The sequence below is a fragment of the Dipodomys spectabilis genome, unplaced genomic scaffold (genome assembly GCF_019054845.1).
Source record: "Dipodomys spectabilis isolate Male_0828 unplaced genomic scaffold, ASM1905484v1 ptg000175l, whole genome shotgun sequence".
Classification (NCBI taxonomy): domain Eukaryota; kingdom Metazoa; phylum Chordata; class Mammalia; order Rodentia; family Heteromyidae; genus Dipodomys; species Dipodomys spectabilis.
Genome location: NW_024870852.1, coordinates 8,621,710 through 8,641,417, shown reverse-complemented (window position 1 = coordinate 8,641,417; position 19,708 = coordinate 8,621,710). Strand labels below are relative to the sequence as shown.

Here is a 19,708-nt window from a genome sequence, read left to right as displayed (position 1 = left end):
GCCATGGTTGGGTCTTATTCATGACTTCTATGTAGAGATGGCTCGTCCTCTGGTATTGTTAGGTCTAGAGGACCACACTTGTCATCCTCTCGTTTCTATTTCTTGGCTCCTAACCAAGGCAAGAAGACAGGAAGTGTGGGGATCTTATGCAGGGTTAACATTCATAGACAGAAACTGGTTTTTCTACTCATCTAAAGGCCAGGACTTTTTTTTTTTTTTTGCCAGTCCTGGGGCTTGAATTCAGGGCCTGGGCACTATGCCTGAGCTTCTTTTGCTCAAGGCTAGCACTCTACCATTTGAACCACCTTTTTTTGGTTGTTGTTGTTTATATGGTACTGAGAAATAGAACCCAGGGATTCATGCATGCTAGGCAAGCACTCTACCTTTAAGCTACATTCCCAGCACATTCTTAAATGTGCAACTCTGCTCCTTCCCCAGGTCCTCCAGTAAGGATGGGACCGGCTTCATCTCTTGTGAGAAGGGCGAGAGAGCTATTGCAATTTCTGGAGAGATCAGTGCTGGAGAGTTTTGGAGAGGGGAAAGTGGAGAGACAGCACAACTGAAACATTTGATGGTTGACCCTATGCATGGTTCCATTACTTATCCTTCAAGAGGTACAAGGAAAGTGGAAGGCTCATTTTCTCTCAAAAATAAGAACCATTGTCTCAGGGATCCTCATAATTGGAAGACTTTTCCTGACCCGCACTCCCTTCTCAACATAGCTGCCATTACTACTTCATGATGTGATGGGCCCTGGTAATAGCACTGCCTCTAAGACATCAAAATCACAGACAAAGAGCAGGTTAGCTGGGAAGGGAACTCTTGTGCGGTGAGGTCAGGACAAGAGAGAAGCAAAGTAGCCTGTAGCCACACCAGTGAGTTTGAGGGACACATGGATTTTCCATGGCCAGTTGTGTGCCTTGAAAAGGTGCCTTGATTCCAGGGAAACATTGCCTCTGAACAGAGGGGCCTGTGGCCTCAAGGGCCCTTCATGACATGAATTTGACCAGAATGAAACACTGGTTGTCATCAAGGAATGAGGGCATGGAAGCTCAGGGCTCACCTGGGGAAACCCAAGTGTCAGGCATACAATTGGGCCCTTCATCAAGATATCCTGCCCCTCCAGAGTCTGGAGATGGTCAAACACAAGCCCCCACCTCTGGCTCCACAATTCCCAGGCCATGGCGTGATGAATTCTCTGGCTGTGGAGTGATTAATTGCACGCCTAGTGATTGACCTGTTGTATGAACATTGGTGGTCCCAGACTTCACCTGCAGCCTGCTACTGAGCCCCAATCACATCCCCATTGGTAATGGAGGTAGATGAAGGGAATCATGGGAGCATGTGAAGATCTGTCTGCCTGGAGATCGCTCTTTCCTTTGGATCAGGATGTGTTGGACATTTGGGGCCAAACTTAATCCAGACACATGATTACACCTTAAAGGGCTGTAACTAAAAGTTCAAAGACTCTCAGTCTAATGCAGTGCCTTGCCTATATTTGAGCCTAGGAATAGTTCTGAGACCTTCAAAGAGCCAGTCAAGCCTCTGGGTCTCCATTTCCCTATTATTTGGGTCATGCCATGAGCTATCTTTTACCATGGGAGTCTCTTTCCCTGTGTCTCTGGACCTTGGTAGGTCTGACCATCAGAGAAGAAGGACTGTGGCCTCCAGATATGGATTGATTTAATATTTGACATTTGACTCTAGAATTTTATCAGAAGGTCCTTTCTTGTAGAACCCAACCCCAGAGAATGGTTTGTGCAAGAAGAGGCCTATTAACCAATGAGCTGTAATAATTCATTGAGGGTACCGTGAAGAGTTTTACACATGCAGATGCATGCCCGGGGAATGGAATAAGTGTGTCAGGCTGTTACTCACCTTTCACAGACACATAAGTACCAGGACCAGACATGAGCTCCGTGGCAGGATTCCCTTTCTTTAACAGCACACAGAAGTAGGTGCCGGCATCCTTTGGTGACATGTCGCTGATGCGGATGGAATAGTCCATTTGATTGGGTACTGTTTTCTGTACTTGAGTTACTCGGGGAAAGTGATTTCCATTGAAACTGTAGATTAGTTGCCGTTTGGGCCCGTCCTCTTTGAACCATGAGACAGTTCCTTTAGGTGACAGAGAAGACATGCTGCAGGGCAAGGTGACCTCATCTCCAGCATCGACAGACACTGAACTCTCAGGCTGGTCTACCTTTAACTCTTCAAATGAATTTCCTGGAAAGAAACTTAGAATCATTTTTCATGTTTCCTGTTTTGGTTCTTTGAGTGTCTGGCTCAAGGCCAAGATAGAATTTCATTCCTTTTCCTTTGGGCAAAATGTTTAGTGCCTGAAACACAGGCACTAAATAACATTTAAAAAAAAATGCCAGTCCTGGGGCTTGAACTCAGGGCCTGGGCTTTACCGCTGAGCTTTTTTTGAACAAGGCTAGCACTCAACCACTTGAGCCACAGCACCACTTTCAGATTTTGGGGTGGTTAATTATAGAAAAGAGTCTCATGGACTTGCCTGCCCCGGTATCCTCAGATCTCAGCCTCCTGAGTAGCTACAATTATAGGTGTGAGCCAACAACACCCAGCACTAAATACATTTTAAGTGAATACACAAATGCATTTAAAAAAAATGTGAGGTTGAATTTGAGTCTGATTTTCCTTTATGTCCTAGAATGAGAAACATTCCACTTGTGGTCAAGTATTATGCAGACAATCTACAAATGGCCTACAGGTGGAGGTAGTTCCCATTGTATACCAGCTCTGTCATCCCACAAAGTCTGACTCATCCATCGCCTTCTCCCCAAATAAACATGGAAACATATATTTTTAATGAGGTTGATATTTCCCTTAAGGGGTGAAATTTGATTCCTTGGCTGTACAAGCATCTCAGATATGATGATTGTTTTTCCTTCAGCAAAACTCAATACTTCCCAGCTCAATTGTATTAGTTAGTACCCAATTACTCTTGCAATGTGTGTCCTTGAGTATCTATCACACAAGCAGCGCTGACAGAGTTTGCATAAGATACACAAGATGTGTGCCAGATAAGTGCTACAAAACTCTGCAGACTTTCTTTTCATGTTTGCTTTATTTTAGTCAGAGTATGTTGGTATGTTGTTTTTTTCTCCTAGAATTAAGGATAAAACCATGGCTCTCTAACACATGAGGCAAGTTTTCTACCAGGTAAGCAATACCACCAGATCTTTGGGTTGTATTTTGCTTTCAAGTTTTGCCTATTTTTTTCCAGGCTGGCCTCAAACTCATGATCTTCCTACCTCTACTTCCCCAGTAACTGGGATTAAAGGCATGCATCACTAGTATACTAGTATACTCAACCAGTATACTCAACTAGTATAATTGTTTTCTGTTGCTAGGTAACAAACTGGTACAAACAGTGGCTGTGAACACCTATGAACTATTTCATAGTTTCTGTGAGTCTGTATCTTGGATACAGCCAAACTGGTTCTTGATTTCAAGGTCTCACCTAGAACCAATCAACATATCAGCTGGGCTGTGTTCTCATCTGGAGGTTCAACTGGGGAAAGGTTTGTTCTCAGTTTGCTCACGGTGTTGGCAGAACATGAGCATGTCATAAGACTGAGGCTCTCAAGTATTTTTTTTTTTGTCATGTGGGTCTTTCTAGCCAGTCCCTACTGCTTGAAATGTCTGGCTTCTTTCTACTTCAAGACAATCAGAAGAGAGAAAGGAATAGTAGTGATGACTCTTATGTCATTGCAATCAGTTATGCTATAATGGGGCTCTATTGAGCAGAAGCACATTGCAGATCCTGCTTAAACCCTAGAGGAAAATATACAAGGGTGAAGGTTACAACTTCTTTATTCTTAAATAAATATTACTGTTTTAAGTTAATACTTCACCCTTATGTTCTTGGCCTATCTGTCTGGGTGGACTTTGTCTTGCTGATTCTTATTTTTGATACCTAGTTATTACTTATTTTTGCCAGTTTTTGTGAATAGATGTTTATTTACTATATGACTTTAGGACTCATTTTTACAGACTGTAAATATAGATCACAAATACATTATAACTAACTGGCAAAGATCTTCTCCCATTCTGTAGAGGGTCTTTTTTGGTAATAACTGTTTCCTTGGCTGTGCAGAAGCTTTTTAATTTGCTCATTTGTCAATTCTTGCGTTTATTTCCAGAGCCACTAGAGTCATCATGCATACCTGCTTCTTCAAGTGTGTCCTCTACGTTTTTCTATAGCAGTTTAAGAGTTTCAGACTAATGTCTCTGACTCATTTTAGTTGATTTTCATATAGGGGGAATGGTAGGGTCTAGTTTCAGTCTTCTACATGTAGAAACCCTGTTTTCCCAGCACTAATCCTCTCATGTAGGATTTTGACGTTTTTGTAAAAATGAAAATAAAAATCAGATGGTTTAGCTGTGCAGCTACCTTTTCTGGGATTTCAGCTCTATCTCATTAGTTCACATGTCTGTTCCTATGCTTTTTTTGGGTTTGTTTGTTACTATGATTCTGTAATATAATTTAAAGTCAAATACTGTGATATCTCCAGCACTTCTCTTTTTGCCCAGAATTTCTTTGGTTGTTTGGGCTATTCTATGCTTCCATATGGATTTTAGGATTGATTTCTCTGTTTCCATGAAGAATATTATTGGAGTTTTGATGGGAATGGCATTGAAATTGTATCCCTGGCTTGTGATTGTTCATTGTTTTCATGTCCCCAGACTAGCTCAGTCTAGTAGGCTTGTGTCAAGATGGAGCCTGGCTAAAGCTCTCGGAGCTATGGGAATTGATGTAATGAATGTTTTCTCCAATGTTTGCCTGTTGTGCAGAAGGAGTCCCTGTCACATCAAAGCCTGCACTGGGTTTGAGACTTGTGAGACTGGCTAGGACTGACAGTCTGTTGTCACCAGGGCTGCCTGCATTGTGTGCTCAACCTTCACTTCCTCCCCCTGGGAAGTCAGGGTGGGAGCTATGAACTCTTCCTGACTTTTCTCTGCATTGTCTTGTTGCTTTTTTTTTGGACTGCTTGTGGGGCTTGAACTCAGGGCCTGGGCACTCTCCCTGATCTCTTTTGCTCAAGGCTAGTGCTCTTCCACTTTGAGCCACTTCTGGTTTTCTGGTGGTTAATTGGGTATAGGAGTCTCATGGACTTTCCTGCCTGGGTTGGTTCGAGCCTCAATCCTCATATCTCAGCCTCCTGAGTAGCTAGGATTACAGGCATGAGCCACCGATGCCTGGAGTTTTGCATTGTCTTGCTTCTGTTTCTCCATTCTTTTCCTTGATTCTTGATACTCTGATGCTCCTTTTCTTTCTTTGTGTGTGTGTGTGTGTGTGTGTGTGTGTGTGTGTGTGTGTGTGTGTGTGTGTGTGCGCGCGCGCGCCAGCGCTGGATACTGGAGTTTGAATTCAGGTGGGCTTTTCCTTTCAAGTCTGGCTTTTTGTTGGTTAATTGGAGATAAGAGTCTCATGGGCTGTCCTACCTGGGATATTGAACCGTGATTCTCAGATCTGTTTCCTGAGTAGCTAGGATTACAGCCGTGAGCCACCAGTGCTTGGCGGTCTCTATTTTGAATGTAGGCACTTCTTTGTTTTCCTAATCCTTTTCGTGCATGAAGTCACAGGGAGGAAACATCCAGTTCACTGTCTTACTCCAAAGTCCAGATCTGCATTTCTTTAGGGGATGGGGGTTGTAGGGGAAAATGAATAATCAGCCAAACTAGAGATTCTGAAATCTCTGTCCTTTCTGAGGGGTTGTCTCCTATGGGTTTATTCCTAGGCTTTTCATTATCTCAAATATGCAGCAGTTTGTTTGTTCCTTCTTGAGAACTCAGAATGTCTTGCTCTCCCTCACATCTTTCTGTGGAACGCAGAATCTCTGCAGCACTAATGAGGCTCAGTAATGGCCTCTGATTGTGGCAGCTTCCAACTGTGCTGTTGTTCATGTCAACACCCTGAGGCAGATGAGACAGAAAAAAAAATTCTCTGGGGTATTCCCCAGACAACCACAGGGTCCACTCTCTTGTGTTCATCCCCGTTCGCTCTTCCCTAGGAGAGGTTTCCTCCTAGCTGTCATGCCTGGGGGGGAGGGGGGATGGGAGGGGGAGGGGAGGGGCAAGGGCAAATGTGCAGGCTTGCCTACCGCTTTCACTGGCATCCCTGCTTGGTTTGCATTGGTTTGGGGGAGGGGTACTGCCATTTTTCAATTGATCTCTAAAATTCTCCCCAAGGTTTTCTGGTATATTGCCGTTCACTCTGTGTCTTCATGGGAGAATGAGGGACTAGAGCTTCTTTGTTTTTCTGTTTTTTTGGGGTCCGGTCATGGGGCCTGAACTCTGGGCCTGGGTGCTGTCCCTCAGCTCTTCAGCTCAAGGCTAGCGCTCTACGACTTGAGCCACAGTGCCACTTCCAGCTTTTTTCTTTTTGCTTATGTGGTGCTGAGGAATCGAACCCAGGGCCTCTGGCATGCAAGGCATGCGCTCTACCACTGAGCCACCTTCCCAGCCCCAAGGACTAGAGCTTCTTAGTCAACTTGCTGATGTCATTCCTCAATGATGGGGATCTGCTTTGTTCTCATAGCTCCATGTTGCTCCCAGGGCCCACTGACCACCCTCCTCCAGGGACCCCTCCTGGTTCTCAGGAAAACCTCACATCTGACCTTATCTGAATGTGCAGGACTACTGCATAATACCCCAAACGAGAGAGTTTGCCCCATAAATCCCAAACAGGACAGTTTGTGCCATAAACCCCCAACAGGACAAGACAAAGAAATTCCAAAGAAGAGCTCCACCCTAGAATGTATAAAAACCTAGCCTTCTCACCCCTACTCCCACTTTTTGTGTCTCCAACCCTGCTTGGTGTTTCATGGAGCCCCTTTGCAGCCATGATTAAAGTCTGCTCTCTGCTGCTTCCTTCTTTCATCCACTTGATCTCTCCTAACACTCATGACTCAAGACTTACTTTTTTTTTTTTGCTACATTGAGGATTGAATTAGGGCTGCATGTTTGCTAGACAAATGCTCTTCCACTTAAGCTCTTTTGTTTACATTCTGTTTTTTAGAGCAGCGTATACCTCTTGGCTGAGTATTTTTTGAACTTGTATTCTTCTTGCCTCTGCTTCTTGAATAGCTGGGATTATAGGCATGCCCCACTATGCCTATAATTTCACTAGTTTTTTGGTAGAGCCTCTTAGGTTATCTTTCCACTGAGATATTTTTTTTCCCTTTTAGACCTAGAAGTTTGTGGAAATTAGTTACAATACATCCCCCCTCCCCAGCCAAATACATGCTCAGTATTTTTATTTTTTTGGTTGGCCGTGGGGCTTGAACTCTGGGCCTGGGCGCTGTCCTTCAGCTCTTCAGCTCAAGGCGAGCGCTCTACCACTTGAGCTACAGCGCCACTTCCGGTTTTCTGGTGGTTTATTGGAGATAGGAGTCTCACGGTCTCTCCTGCCCGGGCTGGCTTTGAACCGCGATCCTCAGATCTCAGCCTCCTGAGTAGCTAGGATTACAGGCGTGAGCCACTAGCGCCCGGCCATGCTCAGTATTTTTAAACATATGCATCTGAATATTTATGTGTGAATAAAATTAAAGCATTCTGAGCCTTAAAGTTTGAATTTTAAAAGGGAGGTCAAATCCATTCACATTGCTCCCCTAAATCATTTTAAAGCACACCTTTACCTCCACTTTAACTCTGGTCTTCTCATAGTTGGGAGAGCCAGAAACCCAAAGGATTCTGGGAATGAAGTCATTTCAACAGATTGCATTCTTATCTTTTTGCTGTTGTTGGCTGTGGGGCTTGAACTCAGGGCCTGGGTACTGTTCCTGAGCTCTTTTGCTCAAGGTAAGTGTTTTACCATCTTGAGCTATATGGCTCCACTTTGAGTTTTCTGATGGTTAATTGGAGATGAGTCTGATAGACTTTCTTGCCTTGGCTGGCTTTGAACTGTAAATCTTTGATCTCAGATTCCTGAGTAGCTAGGATTACAAGTATGATCCACCAGTGCCCCAGCTCCTGTCATTCATTTTTAAGGACTAGATTTTGAATATGAGAGCAAAGATACAATATTTGTCTTTTTCAGTCTGGCTCATTTGTCATACATAATAATCTCTAGTTCCATCCATTTACCTGCAAATGATGTAATTTCATTTTTTTATGGTTGAGTAAATAATTCATTGTGTGCATATATATATATATATATATATATATATATATATATATATATATATATATAACATTTTCTTCACCCATTCATCAGTTGATGGGTACATAGAGTAGTTCCATATTTTGGCTATGGTGAATAGTTCTGCAATAAACATAGGTGTGCAAGTATCTTGACTGTATGCTAATTACTATTTCTTCAGATGTATCTCCAGGAGCGGTATAGCAGGATCATATTGTGGTTCTATCTTTAGTTTTTTTAGGGAACATCTACACTGATTTCCATAGTAGCTGCATTAATTTACATCTCATTAACAGTGTGTAAGGGTCCATTTCCCCCGACACTCTTGCCAGGCTCTGTTATTTGTTTCTTTTGCTGATGGTCATTCTGACAGGTGTGAGATGGTTTCTCAATGATGTTTTTATTTGCTTTGTTTTATGCCTATGATGTTGGTCATTTCTTCATGAATTTACTAGTCAGTTGGACTTCTTTTGGAAACTATTCAGTTCATTTGTCCACTTATTAATTTGGGTTATTTATTCTTTTGGTTGTTTATTGTTGAAGCTGTTTGTGTATTCTGGTTATCAATTCTTGGTCTAGTGAATAGATGGTAAATTTTTTTCCATGCTGCAGATTTTTGTGAGTCTAGTAATTGTTTACTTTGCTACAGAGATGTAGTCCCATTGTTTAATTCTTGTTCTTATTTTATGAGCAACTGGGGTTTTATTAGGAAAACATTACTTGTGCCTGAATGTTCAAGTGAGTAGCGAGGATGTAAGTGTGAGCCACTGGTGATTGGCAAGGTATTTGATAGTTTAAATTTTTTTATTATTATCTTTAAGTAATTGTACAAAGAAGTTCCCGTTCTACAAAAAAAGTATATGAGTACAAAGTGTCTGACAACATTGTCACCCATCTCTCGATATTTGATAGTTTTGAGGCTACTGTGAATGGGATTGTTTTCCTGGTTTATTTCTCTGTTCATCATCAATCTATAGAAAAGCTACTAATTCATTTTGGTGCCAGACTTGGGGCTTGAACTCAGGGCTTAGCTGCTGTCTCTGAGCTTTTTTGCTCAAAGCTAGCACTCTACCACTTGAGCCACTGCTCCATTTCTGACTTTTTGTACTTAATTGGAAATAAGAATCTCATTAGCCTTTCCTGCTTCGGCTGGTTTTGAACTGTGATCCTCAGATCTTATCCTCCTGAGTAGCTGGGATTACAGGCATGTGCCACCAACACCTAGCTACTAATTCTTTTAATGCTGATTTGTGTCCTGCTATTTTGCTGAAGGTGTTTATTGGATCTAAGCGTTTTTTTTGATAGAGTTTTAAGGTCCTTTAAGTATAGGATCATATAAGAAATGGAGGCATGGCTGAAGGGTAGAGCTCTAGCCTTGAGCAAAAAAGCCAAAGGAGCCGGGCGCTGGTGGCTCACGCCTGTAATCCTAGCTACTCAGGAGGCTGAGATCTGAGGATCACAGTTCAAAGCCAGCCCAAGCAGGAAAGTCTCTGAAACTCTTACCTCTAATAAACCACTAGAAAACCGGAAGTGGCACTGTGGCTCAAGTGGTAGAGCACTTGCCTTGAGCTGAAGAGCTCAGGGACAGTGCCCAAGCCCAGAGTTCAAGCCCCACAACCAACCAAAAACAGAAAAAAAAGCCAAAGGACAACACAATGTCCTGAGTTCAAGACCTGCCTCCCAGCCCCCTCATGTAATCTCTATATAGGAGCAATTTGACTTTTCCTTTCTTGTTTATATCCCTTTTATTTTTTCTCTTACCTTACTGGTTTGGCTCAGAATTGGAGCACTATATTGAATAAGAATGGACAGAGTGGTCATTTCAACTCATTTCTGATTTTTAGAGACACTAGTTTTAGTTTTTCCCCACTGAAAGCAATGTTGGCTACAGATTTATCACATATAGCTTTTACTATGTTGAGATATGCTCTTTTATTCTTAGTTTCTTCAAAGCTTTTATTGTGAAGGGATGTTGAATTTTTGTCCAAACCTTTTTTTTGTACTTATTGAGATGATCATGTGATTTTTGTTCTTGATTCTGTTTAAGACATTTTTTTTTTTTAAATCAATCTGCTTAAGATTTATTGAATGGGGCTGAAGGGTTCCAGACCACAGCACCTCCTATTTCTGTTATGAGTTCTATGTTGGACATTGATTTCCATTACTCATTTGTGGATGCTGGTGGAGGGGGCAGGGAACAAGACCTCTTTCCACTCTGGTTTGTAAGTTTAAATAATGAAATGTCAGCATTTTCTGCATTTATTTTTTCTAACATATAGACAAGGTCTATGCGTACCAAGAAACAAAGCCAGATGGATAGAGATGAGAGCATTTTAGAAGTGAGAATTTGGGGGCACTGAGACATGACATACATTTTAGTCTCTGGTCCATAAAGTTCTTCACTGAATGCACGAGGAATCCAGAATCCTCCTCACTATCCAGTCAATTCTTACTTTTTGATTAAAGTATTATTATTATTACTATTATTATTTTGTGCTTGAACTGGGGCTTAAACTCAGAGCTTCTCACTTGGCTTTTTCACTCAAGGCTGGTGCTCTACTACCTAAGCCGTACTTCCACGTCTGGTTTTCTACTGGTTAAATGTTTTCTGCCTAGGCTGGCTTTAAACTGGGATCATTAGATCTCTACCTCTCAAGTGGCTATTATTCAAAGCATGAGTCATCAACACCAGGCAAGTATTAGCTTCTTATCCATTGTAAGAAGAGACTCTTCACGAAGATATAGCATGTCAGCTTGAGCCCTAAACAGCCCCACCTCTATTCCCTCTCTACCTCAGATGCTGAGCCTCCTTGAGCCAGTTTCCTTATCTACACAATCAACATGCACATCTCTCTACTGCCTGGTTGCTGTGTAGGTCAAACAGAGTCTTAGGAATATAGTAAATGTGCTATAAATGGTAGCATTATTATGTTAGTAATTTGGTAATATCTCAGGAAGGACATTGTTCAATGTCATAAGTAGCAAAACAATATGAGACAGTAAGGCTTTGATAGCAGGGAAATGACATTGGTAAGTCCCTATGACTTGGTATTCTGTGGCTGTATGGCCTTTACTATGTGGCATTCCTTAGGACAAGTTGGCTTAACAAAGATGTTTTCTCTCTCATTAGTGGGTCCCCACAGTTTTAGAGCCATAGATAGCATCACTATACAATAAATGTAAGCAATGCAGATCAACAGCACTGCCTTCATCGACAGTAGATTTTTCCAGTCTGGCTCCCTTTCTGGCCTGTCTGGATATGTGTCTAGACCACTTAGATCCCCACAGACAACTGTGGGGAGAGTTATTTTAGATGCTTTGTTTCTCTGTTAGAGAGAGATCCACACTAGATTTAACGAGCTCTATACTTGGATCCACCACTGGTAGTGGATATAAGATTATCTTAGTGTTCAGTTTAGCTCCCTGGGATTGATTAAGTATTGATAAGTCCACAGAAATACCCTTTATCACCCAGTTAATCTTTCTGTCTAAAAAGTACCCATAGCTTACTGGGAAAAGGATAAGATCAGGATGTATTGGACCTTTAAGAATATTTTCGTATTATAGTTGACCATTAAAAGGAAGAGATGATTGCTGAGAGTCTATCACACAGAGATTATTGCTGAGAATAAAGCACACAGCAAAGGGTAGAGGAGTGTCACTCACCAGTCACGAACACCTGGGAGCCCTGACCGGATTGATATTCATTAGGCTTCCCATTCTTGAACTTCACACAGTAGTAGGTTCCAGCGTCTGCAAGAGAGACTTCGCTGATGCGAATGGAGAAATCCGTATTGCCAGCTTTGCTGGTGTCTGCAGTTGCTTTTACTCTGGGAAAGCGATCATCCTTGAAGTTGAAGATTAATTTCCGATTTGGCCCAGATCCCTTAAACCACGCAACAGGGCCGCTGGGGAGGGTGTCGGGCACAGTGCAACTCAAGGTGACTGTCTCTCCCGTTGATACAGTCTGTGACATCTCGTTCTGTTGCACCTGGGATACTTCCTCTTTGCTTCCTGGAAAGAAACTGAAAATCATTTCTCATTTCCCCTGCTCTGGCTCAGGCCAACCTAGGGAGAACCTGGATGCAGGCCATGGTTGGGTCTCACTCATTATTTCTTTGTAGGACACACATGACTGCCCACACAGTGAGTGAGTACAGAGAGGCCTTGTGCTCTCAGTGATCCAGAGGACCACATTCACCATCCCATTTCCATTTCTTGGATCCTAACCAAGGCCAGAAGAAGACAGGAGGTGTGGGGACATGATGCAGGGTTAGTATTTATAGACAGAGACCAGTTCTACCCATCCAAGAGCCAGGACTTAAATATGCAATGCTATTCCTTCTACCTGGGTCCACCCCATGAGGATGGGACTGGCCTTCATCTCTTGTGAGAAGGGTGAGAGCTATTGCAATTTGTAGAGAGATCAGTGCTGGAGAGTTGTGAAGAAAAAGGGCATCAAGAAATAGGATAGTGGCAGCCAGGCACCCATGGTACCTGTTTATAATCTTAGGTGCTCAGGAGGCTGAGATCTAAGGATTGAGGCTCAAAATAAGTCATAGTTAGGCATGGTGGTACATGCTTATGATTCCAGCACTTGAGAAGCTGAGGAAAGAGGATTGTGTTTGAGGTCAGCCTGGGCTAAAACAGTGTCATAAATACAATGTGTAAGCCAGGCATCAGTGGCTCACACCTGTAATCCTAGCTACGCAGGAGGCTGAAGAGATCTGACAGTTGTGGTTTGAAGCCAGCTCAGGCAAGAAAGTTCACGAGATTCTTATCTCCAGTTAAACACCGAAACAAAACAAAACAAAATCCAGAAGTAGAGCTGTGGCTCAAGGTAGAGTGCTATCCTTGAGTAAAAAATAAAGCTCAGGGACAGTGCCCAGGGCCTGAGGTTAAGTCCTAGGATCTGCACAAAAAAGAAGAGAAGAAGAAGAAGGAGGAGGAACAAGCCTACTAGCCTTTTAGGTCTGTTTTCCTTCAGTCTATACTGCACATTAACCATGTGTAGTTACATGTGCGTAGTTAGTATACTTTTGTTTGGAAACTTCTCATCTCCATGTCTTTGGGTCCTGGAAGAAGAGCCTCTGACCTGTCCATGTGGCTTGACACAATATTTGACATGAGGCTGTAGCTTATCAGAAGGGTCGTCTGCGGAGTCCTAGCCTGCAGTGTCCACATGCAGTCATGATGTGATACACAGAAACGATGTTAAACACGAGTCGGAGGATGGAGCTTACCAAGCTGTACTCACCTTTTATTGACACATAGGTGCCCGGACCAGATCTGAGCTTCACGTCATGATCCCCTTTCTTTAATTTCACACAGTAGTAGGTGCCGACATCCTTGGGCGAGACGTTGCTGATGCGGATGGAATAGTCTGCTTGATTAGCATTTTTTTTCTTTACTTGGGTTACCCGGGGGAATTGACTTCCGTTGAAACTGTAGATTAACTGTGGCTCTGGCTCGGCATCTTTGAACCAAGAGACGATCCCTTTCGGTGACTGAGGAGGCATGCTGCAGGACAGGATGACGTCGTCTCCAGCAATGACCGACACTGAGCTGTCAGGCTGGTTCATCTTAAACTCTTCATGTGAAGTTCCTGAAGGGAAATCTAGAATCAGCCCGGCATCAGTGGCTCACGCATGTATCCTACCTATTCAGGAGGCTGGGATTTGAGGGTCATGGTTCAGAGCCAGCCTGGGCAGGAAAATCCATGAGACTCTTTTTTTTTTTTTTTTTTTTTGTCGGTCGTGGGGCTTGAACTCTGGGCCTGGGCGCTGTCCCTCAGCTCTTCAGCTCAAGGCTAGCGCTCTACTGCTTGAGCCACAGCACCACTTCTGGCTTTTTTCTTTTTTGCTTATGTGGTGCTGAGGAATTGAACCCAGGGCCTCAGGCATGCAAGGCAAGCACTCTACCACTGAGCCACCTTCCCAGCCCCCATGAGACTCTTATCTGCAATAAATTACTCAGTAAAAGCTGGATGTGGCACTGTGGCTCAAGTGGTACAACACTAGCCTTGAGCAAAGAGAAACTCAGGGACAGCACCTAGGTCCAGAGTTCAAGTCCCAGGACAAGCAAAAAAAAAAAAAAACTAGAATCATCTCTGTTTTTCCATCTTGTCCCAACAGGCCTCATTTGAGGGTCTGGTTGTAGATAAAGGTGGAGTCTTATTATATTACCTTTGTTACAGCATTCTGTAAAAGCACCAGTCATAAGACAATTCCAGTATTTGGTGCCTGTGGAATTGGGGACTGGGGTTGTGTTGGTTAGTAAATAGGTCCTTTATTCTGTCAAGAAATTTTTGAACCTGTTAGTAAATAGATAAATACATTTTTATCAAGTGAAAAATGCAAGGCATAATTTGAGGCAGTTTTTTTCTAGTTGTCTCAGAATTAGGGATATAGCCTCAAGCTAAGGCCTACACAGCATACTCAGAGAGACAGCCATGTGGAAGGCTCTCCCTTGTATACCACATCTGTTGCTGAGAAGGCCCTTTCATCCACTTCTCTCAAAACAAGCCTTGAGGCACACATTTTCAATGGAGTTGATATTTTCCCTACTGGGTGAAAATTGTTTTGTGGAGTGTGAAAATGTCATAGACATTAGAAATGTTTGTGTTTGTCAATAGTCAATCATGTCCAACAAAATCTCTTCCCTTAGCACTTAGTACTTAATTGCTTTTGTTAACTTGTTCTCTGTCTCTCTCTCTCTCTTTCTCTCTCTCTCTCTCTTTCTGTCTGTCTGTCTGTCTATGGTATGTATCCTGGTCCTGGGGTTTGAACTCAGTGCATGGGTGCTGTCCTTGAGCTTCTTTTGCTCAAGGCTAAGTAACGCTCTAGCACTTGAGCCACAGCTCCACTTCTGTTTTATGGGGTAGTTTAATGGCGATAATAGTCCATGTCATGGACATTTCTGCTCGATTTGGCTTCAAACTTCTATCTTCAGATCTCAGCCTCCTGAGTAGCTGGGATAACAGCCACTGTGCACTATTAGGTGTTCTTGAGTATCACACAAGGAACACTGAGTTCAGGCAAGATACACAAAATGTATACAAGATGAATCGTACAAAAATGTAGCATTTATTTATAATAACCAGGGTATGGAGATAACCAAAGTGCCCACCAAGAGGTGAACAAATAAAAATATGGATATTTCACATTTATATCACTTATAGATATCATATTTATATCCTTATATACTCACATTTATGTCATACATATACGTGTGTGTACAATACTATATATTCATTATTTGTAATACCATGAATGAACTTAGAGGACATTATTGTCAGGAAAATGGAGGAGAATGGAAGGAAATAGGCTGGACTCGATCTTCCACAGGCTAGGACTGTTTATTGAGGAACAGTAAGTGACACAGCTTTCCCTCTGGCTTGAAGGCTGTGTGTGTGGTGGTGGGGGGCGGGGCAGGGGACTGGAGTTAAGGTTTTTATAGGATCTGAGGAAGGAAGGGGTTACATGAGTTAGTATAGGGGGTGACTGCAGGTGCAGACAGAGAATAGGGTAAGTAGGCCCTTATCCCTTATTTTAGTGTTCAGAAGCTCTATATCTGTCTTGCCTAGATAAGTTGACCTTCACAGGATACAGTTCTTAATCTTCCAACCTCTTAACCCTTTCCTGGCCTCACAGTTCAGCCTCAGAGCCTTACAGGCTAGCCCCAAAACGGAATGTCTCAGGTCAGATTGCCCTGCCTACCTGGGGTTTTTGCCTGGGCGCTTGGGATAATAGGGTGGAGGTCAATCCTTCATATTCCATCTTTAGATACATTAAATGACTGGGCCAGAGAGGAGAGGCAAGTCCTTCAATTATGCTATGTGAAACAAGCCAGGTCCAGAAGACAGATAATACATGATTCTACTTATATACAGACCCTAAAAAAATGTCAAATCCACATAGAATGGATTTTTTTAAACCAGATGTTGAGGATGGTGGTGAAGGAAGTGGGTGGGAAATGGCAGATGCTAGTCAAAAGGCAAAAGGTTCAGTTAGACAGGAGGAATAAGATCTTCTGATTCACTGTACAGCAAAATGACAAGTTAATAGTAATACATTGCATTGTTTAGTTTTATATTTTTGGGGGGCTTGTTGAACTTGGTTGGAGCTTTGAGCTCTTGCTTGATATTTTTGCTCAAAGCTGATGCTCTACCACTTAAGCCATTGCTCCATTTCTGACTTTTTGCTAGTTAATTGGAAATAAGGGTCTCATGGCAACCTTTTTGTCAAGCTGGCTTTGAACTAGGATCTCCGTCAGCTTCCTGAGGATCTAGGATTATTAACATATGCCATCTGTGTCCAGCTGTTGCATTGCTTAAAAGAGCAGATTTTATATTTTCATCACTGGTGAATGATAACTATGTAAGGTGATGGGTATATTATCCAGCTTTGATCATTGATGTATACCCATAACACACTGGGTTCCATAAATATATAAACATTATTTATGAATTGAAAACCAGACTTCAAAGACATCAAACTGTAAGCTTTTAAAGGGCTTTATAAGGTCTTCAAAACTGTAGAAAACTTTCTTCTGATTGATTTTGCTTATTCATTGTGTTTGTTTTCTGTTGCTGGATGACAAATTGCCAGAAATGTAGTGGCATATTAACTATTTCATCTTGTATGTATTTTAGTCACATCTTGACTATGTCTATTTCAGACTTACCCAGCTCCAATCAAGGAGCTAGCTGGGGCTGTGTTCTTATCTGGAGATTCAACTGGGAAAGGTTTATAGTTGACTCCAGCAGTTGGCAGGATCATGGACCTTGTAGTTGTAGAACTGAGACTCTCAATTCGTACGGGCTTCCTTCAGGTCCTGAATATAAGGGGCTTGGCAGAGGCAGTTTCTGTGCTTTTTTTGTTGTTGGTCATGGGGCTTGAACTCTGGGCCTGGACGTTGTCCCTCATCTCAAGGCTAGTGCTCTACCACTTGAGCCACAGTGCCACTTCTGGTTTTCTGGTGGTTAACTGAAGATAAGAATTTCACAGCCTTTCCTGCCTGGGCTGGCTTTGAACCTCAGATCTCAGCCTCCTGAGTAGGTAGGATTACAGATGTGAGCCACCAGTGGGTGGCTAGTTTCTTTGCTTTTTGAAAGCCAACAAAAGCACAGGAAAAACTGTACTGTAACGATCCTTCTAGTTGAACATATAATCTCTCCACCTCTAAGTGGAAATTGGGGGCTTCTTTCTTCTCTAAGTGTGAGCCAAGCAGACAGCTTATGGCTGAGCTTATGGATGAGCTCATCCAACCAGAAGGAGATGGCACTGTACCACCTGCCTTTGTGTGACACACCTAGGACCCGTGAGTTATCCCCAGGGGAGTAGATAGCAGGGATGCTGGCTGGATTTGAAGCCTTAGAGGGAGAAGCCACGCTGAGCACACGGATAGATCTCTGAATTGTCACTACATCTTCTGAAGTGAATTCAGGAGGAAGGTGACAGAGAGCTGAGCTTGGAGCACAGAGTTAACAGCATTGCCAACGTTGGCTCTGGGGATGTGAAGTCATCAAGGTGTGTGGAGCTGAGCTCTCCCTGGGTGGTTTCCAACAAGCCAGGTGGGAATCCCTGTTCCATTTTGTCTGAAATCCTCCAAAGCAGCTGTAGTCCCTGGCAGGGTCCACTCCACTCATGGACTTCTAAGATGGGACTGTGGTCCCAAGTGGATTGTGTGGCCACTCAGACCCCTATTTATGGTCCATTGACCCTCTAGTCCATCATGGGTGTTGGGAGACTGTGCCAGGCCTGGAGAAGCTCAGGCTGCTTGGGTTTCTGAGGAAAGGAGGAGGAATAAAGATTTGAAGATAAACCTGTCCTAAGCTGAGCGGCAGTGGCTCATGCCTGTAATCCTAGCTACTCAGGAGGCTGAGATCTGAGGATCATGGTTCAAAGTCAGCCCGGGCAGGAAAGTCTGTGAGGCTCTTATCTCCAATTAACCACCTAAAAACCAGAAGTGGTGCTGTGCTTCAAAGTGGTAGAGCACTAGTTTGGGGTAGAAAAGCTCAGGGACAGTGCCTAGGCCCCAAGTTCAAGCCCCACCACTGAGAAACAAAACAATACAGTAGTTGAGCTACCCCCTGTTCCGTCAGAGGCCCCAGGAGTCAGCAGCAACAGAAAGCTTACCTCAGCTATTATAAAAGAAGTTGTGCTGAGGATCTCCCCCTCACCTTTGTCCTGTCCTTCCTGTGGCAGACAGCCTATGGTGACGAGGGCAGGGATCTCAGTGGGTGTGGCCTATATGGGCATGAGAGGGAGGAGCTGCCCGGGAGAAAAATCTCAGTGGTGCCATGCTCTCCCTTCTGAGTTAGCCTCTGTCTCCTGAGTAGCTGAGATTCCAGGCTTGTACCACCTTACTTAGCTGAAGAGAGCTTCTTGACATGACAATTTAAGCATGATTTACATGATAAGACCTTATGTCTAAAGGGAAAAAAAATAACCTTCCAAGTCTACTGATTCCCATCTCCCATTCTACTGGTGCTATAAACCCTGGGTAGATTTTGAGGACCAAAGATTCAGAATCAGAAAAAATAAAAATTATAACTTGTTCATTACTGTTGGCTTAAAGAGTAAAGGCCTCTAGTAGTGAGGGGAAAAGCAAGCAAAACTACAGCCAAAGATACAATGTAGGCACAAGAATTCTGGCCTCCCTTCTCTTTGGTTTTTAAAGGAATTATTTAGTTCAGGTTCAGTAAACTTTTCTCCTCCCCTTTCCCTTCTCTCCCCTTCTCCTTTCTCCCCCTCCTTTCCACTGCACCTCCCCTGCACCTCCCCTCCTCCTTCCCTCCTCTCCTTTCCCCTCCTTTCTCTTCTCTCTTCTCCTCTCTCCTCCCCTCCCCTTCCCTTTCCTTCCCTCCCCTTTCTTCTCCTCTCCTCTCTTCTCCTCTCTCCTATCATCTCATCTTCTCTCTTCTTCTCTCTCCTCTCCTACTTCCCTCTCCCTTCCCCCTCTGCTCATTCACCCCTTTCCCTTTCTCTCCTATTTCCCCTTTTCTTCCTCCTCCCCTCCCTCCCTCCCTTCCTTCCTTCCTCCCTCCCTCCCTCCCTCCCTCCCTTCCTCCCTTCCTTCTTTCCTTCCTTCCTTCCTTCCTTCCTCCTTCCTTCCTTCCTTCCTTCCTTCCTTCCTTCCTTCCTTCCTTCCTTCCTTCCTTCCTTCCTTCCTTCCTGCCTGCCTTCCTGCCTGCCTGCCTTCCTTCCTGCCTTCCTTCCTTCCTTCCTTCCTTGCTTGCTTTTTCTTTTGTGTCAGTATTGGGGCTTGAACTCAGGGTCTCATGTTCTTGCTTGGCTTTTTTACTCAAGGCTGGGGATCAACTACGAGTTATGCCTTCACTTCTGGCTTTTTGCTAGCTGATTGAGATCAGAGTCACAGATTTGTCTGCCTGAACTGGTTTTGAACTTTGATCCTTAGATATCGCCTCCTGAGTAAGGAGGATTACAGAGATGATGAGCCACTAGTACCCAGTTCAGTAATTTCAAAGTAAATTTACATTTCCTGAAATTATCTATATATATATATGTCTCTATA

At 43.4% G+C, this 19,708-nt stretch overlaps 1 protein-coding gene across 1 annotated transcript; it reads right to left on the bottom strand.

Moving 5' to 3' along the window:
- Positions 1 to 390: 390 nt before the first annotated feature.
- On the bottom strand, positions 391 to 13,766 carry LOC122120393 (signal-regulatory protein beta-2-like). The gene is made up of 4 exons (XM_042694632.1): positions 13,428 to 13,766; positions 11,837 to 12,184; positions 1,879 to 2,118; positions 391 to 518 (listed from the first exon to the last, which is right to left on the bottom strand). The coding sequence occupies exons 1-4, from the start codon at positions 13,750 to 13,752 to the stop codon at positions 391 to 393; spliced, it is 1,041 nt and encodes a 346-aa protein (XP_042550566.1). The 5' UTR covers positions 13,753 to 13,766.
- Positions 13,767 to 19,708: the final 5,942 nt, after the last annotated feature.

Bases quoted from the DNA above. Each gene is read 5' to 3' on its own strand.
- LOC122120393 (XM_042694632.1), bottom strand. From the start codon at position 13,752: ATGAACCAGCCTGACAGCTCAGTGTCGGTCATTGCTGGAGACGACGTC. The intron at 2,119-11,836 runs GTGAGTGACACT...TGTCACCTAAAG, and splicing joins CTCCCAGGTGTTCGTGACTG to GAACTGTCTCATGGTTCAAA. The intron at 519-1,878 runs GTGAGTAACAGC...AAAACTCTCCAG, and splicing joins TACTTATGTGTCTGTGAAAG to CACTGATCTCTCCAGAAATT.